The sequence below is a fragment of the Guillardia theta genome (assembly GCF_000315625.1).
Source record: "Guillardia theta CCMP2712 unplaced genomic scaffold GUITHscaffold_19, whole genome shotgun sequence".
Taxonomy (NCBI): Eukaryota; class Cryptophyceae; order Pyrenomonadales; family Geminigeraceae; genus Guillardia; species Guillardia theta.
Genome location: NW_005434655.1, coordinates 651,891 through 654,344, shown reverse-complemented (window position 1 = coordinate 654,344; position 2,454 = coordinate 651,891). Strand labels below are relative to the sequence as shown.

General features: G+C 57.7%; 1 protein-coding gene across 1 annotated transcript in view; it reads right to left on the bottom strand.

Moving 5' to 3' along the window:
* Positions 1-1,219: 1,219 nt before the first annotated feature.
* Positions 1,220-2,454, bottom strand: part of GUITHDRAFT_105220 (hypothetical protein) — a gene marked incomplete at both ends in the record, with an annotated part of 2,233 nt that continues 998 nt past the window's right edge. Inside the window, 5 exons of the mRNA XM_005836066.1 lie at positions 1,220-1,297; positions 1,336-1,536; positions 1,642-1,687; positions 1,890-1,971; positions 2,156-2,243. Of these exons, the coding sequence (XP_005836123.1) occupies positions 1,220-1,297; positions 1,336-1,536; positions 1,642-1,687; positions 1,890-1,971; positions 2,156-2,243 (495 nt within the window). The remainder of the gene's footprint in view (positions 1,298-1,335; positions 1,537-1,641; positions 1,688-1,889; positions 1,972-2,155; positions 2,244-2,454) is intronic.

The window sequence follows — 2,454 nt, the reverse complement described above, 5'->3', positions numbered from 1 at the left end:
CCATTCCCTCTCGTCCTCTCCCTCTCCTCCCCTCCTGCACCTTCTCTTGAGAGGAACACAGAGCTCTCGCCGAAGGAGCCAACGCCCACCATCTGCGTCATCATGAGAACCCAAGAGAGGAAGAAGAGAAGGAAAAGCAGGGAAAAAAGAGGAGGACGCAAGGTAAAGCAGGAGCAGGAGCAGGAGCAGGTGGTGGTAGAGAGGCAAGAGCAGGTGGTGGTAGAGGGGCAGGGGCAGGAGCAGGGGCAGGGGCAGGAGCAGGTGGTGGTAGAGAGGCAAGAGCAGGAGCAGGAGCAGGAGCAGGAGCAGGTGGTGGTAGAGAGGCAAGAGCAGGAGCAGGAGCAGGAGCAGGTGCTGGTGACCTGACAGAGAGGCCAGTCGAGCTCTCGGAGAGAAAGGCTATGGAGACAATCATCTCCCTTAGGAACAAGACCAGCGATTCTGAAGGAAAGTCAAGCGACGGCCTTGAACGAGCGAACGGTGGAATGTAGATGAAGGGAGGAGTGAAGGCAGGAAGAGAGCAGAGCAGGAAGAGGGAGAGGAGAGGAGAGGAGAGGAGAGGAGAGGAGAGCAGAGCAGAGCAGAGCAGAGCAGAGCAGAGCAGAGGAGTGGAGAGGAGTGGAGAGGAGTGGAGAGGAGTGGAGAGAAGAAGAGGAGAGGAGAGGAGCAGGAAAGCAAAGCAGTGCAGTGGGAGTAGCTGCTGCAGCTCAAGGGTTTGACCTGCTGATCAGCGGAGGAGGATGTTCGTTCAAGGGGCGATGAGGGGCGTCAGGGTTGAGGACAAGCAGGGTGTCCCATCCTTCGCTCCTCCCGCACTCTCTGGGGTTCCTGCTTCCTGGTTAGGGGGGCTAAAGAGCAGCTGCAGGGAGCGAGACGAGGAGGAGGGGAGAACATGGACAAGGACAAGAGGGACGAGGAAGAGGAGAGGAAAAGGACGGGAACGAGGAACACAACCAGTTCACCGACGGGCACAGCAGCAGCAGCAGCAGCAGCAGCAGCAGCAGCAGCAGCAGCAGCAGCAGCAGCAGCAAGGAAGAGTAGTGGTAACCTTACCCTCTCCTCCCCAGACCAGGAGAACATCCCTCGCACCCAGCCCAGTCCAGTAAAATGCTGGCCGACTCTCCCACCTCCTCCTCTCCCTCCCCATCCCCACCTCCCTCCCCATCCCCTGCCCCTTCTCTTCCTGCTCCTCCTCCTCCTCCTCTCTCACTCCCGTCTGCTACGTCAGCGCGAGGGACGACTCTTCCTCCTCCACTTGCAGCTCCTCCTCGTCCTCGAGGCTCGGAGACCTGCCGTCCTGGTCAAGGAGGAGGCAAGACAGGAGCCGGCGCTCACCGCAGCATGGCGGGACGACCAGTCCAACAGCGCCTCCCTCCTCCTCTCCTCCTCTCTCAGCCTCCTCCTGCGCACGCCCTCCTGGTCCCTTGCGGCTCGTACCGATGTGAGAGACTCGGTGCGCGTGCTCTGGAAGGCGGAGGAGCGGTAGATGCCGAGGACAAGCAAGGAGCCTCCGGGCTGATCCCCGCTAGTCCCGTACTGATAGAAGACGTGAGAAGAAGAGGAAGGAAGGGAGGAGGGAGGAGGTGTAGGAAGTTGCAGCAGCAGCAGCAGCAGCAGCAGCAGCAGCAGCTATTTGAGCACCTGTAGGTATAGAGGAAAGCGACAACTTTCATCAGACAGGAACCACCTGAGATGGGATGTCAGGGAGGAGCAGGAGGAACAGGAGAAAATCGAAGCAGAGCAGGAGAAGAGGAAAGGAGAGCAGCAGGGAAGTGTAGGGGCGGGGAGGGGGACGAGAAAGCATAACGAGAGATCCATGGAGTGACGAAGAGATTATAGAGGGAGAGAGGGAGAGAGCGAGGGAAAGGGAGGGAGGAGGAGGTGAAAACCTCTTGCAGAACTCAAGGATGGTGTCATGGCATCCAGTCTCCGGACTCGGGAAGGTAAAATCGAACAAACCAGCTCGAAATCCTGACGAAAAACACATGAACATCATAATCTTCTTCTTCTTCTTCTTCACCATCATCATCATCATTTCATCATCATCATCATCATCATCATCATCATTTCATCATCATCATCATCATCATCATCATCACCATCATCATCATCATCATCATCTCCATCTCCATCATCGTCGTGATCGATCTCTTACCAAGGTATCGCAGCACCACCGCACACTCCGTCGCTCCTATCGGAGTTGTTTTCCCCAGCAGCTTCCCAGCACCAAAATACTCTGCGCCCTGCCCCAACCAAGAGTTATCACGAGCCGAAAGAGCGAGGGGGCAGAATGGAGGAGGAGGACGAAGACGGGGACGAGGACGAAGGGGTTTGAGAGTAGGACGCAGGGCAGGAGAAGGGAAGGAGGAGGGTGAAAGGAGGAACTGAGGGATGAAGGGGTGCAACTACGAGAGCAGGGAGGGAGGGAGGGAGGGAGGGAGGGAGGGAGGGAGG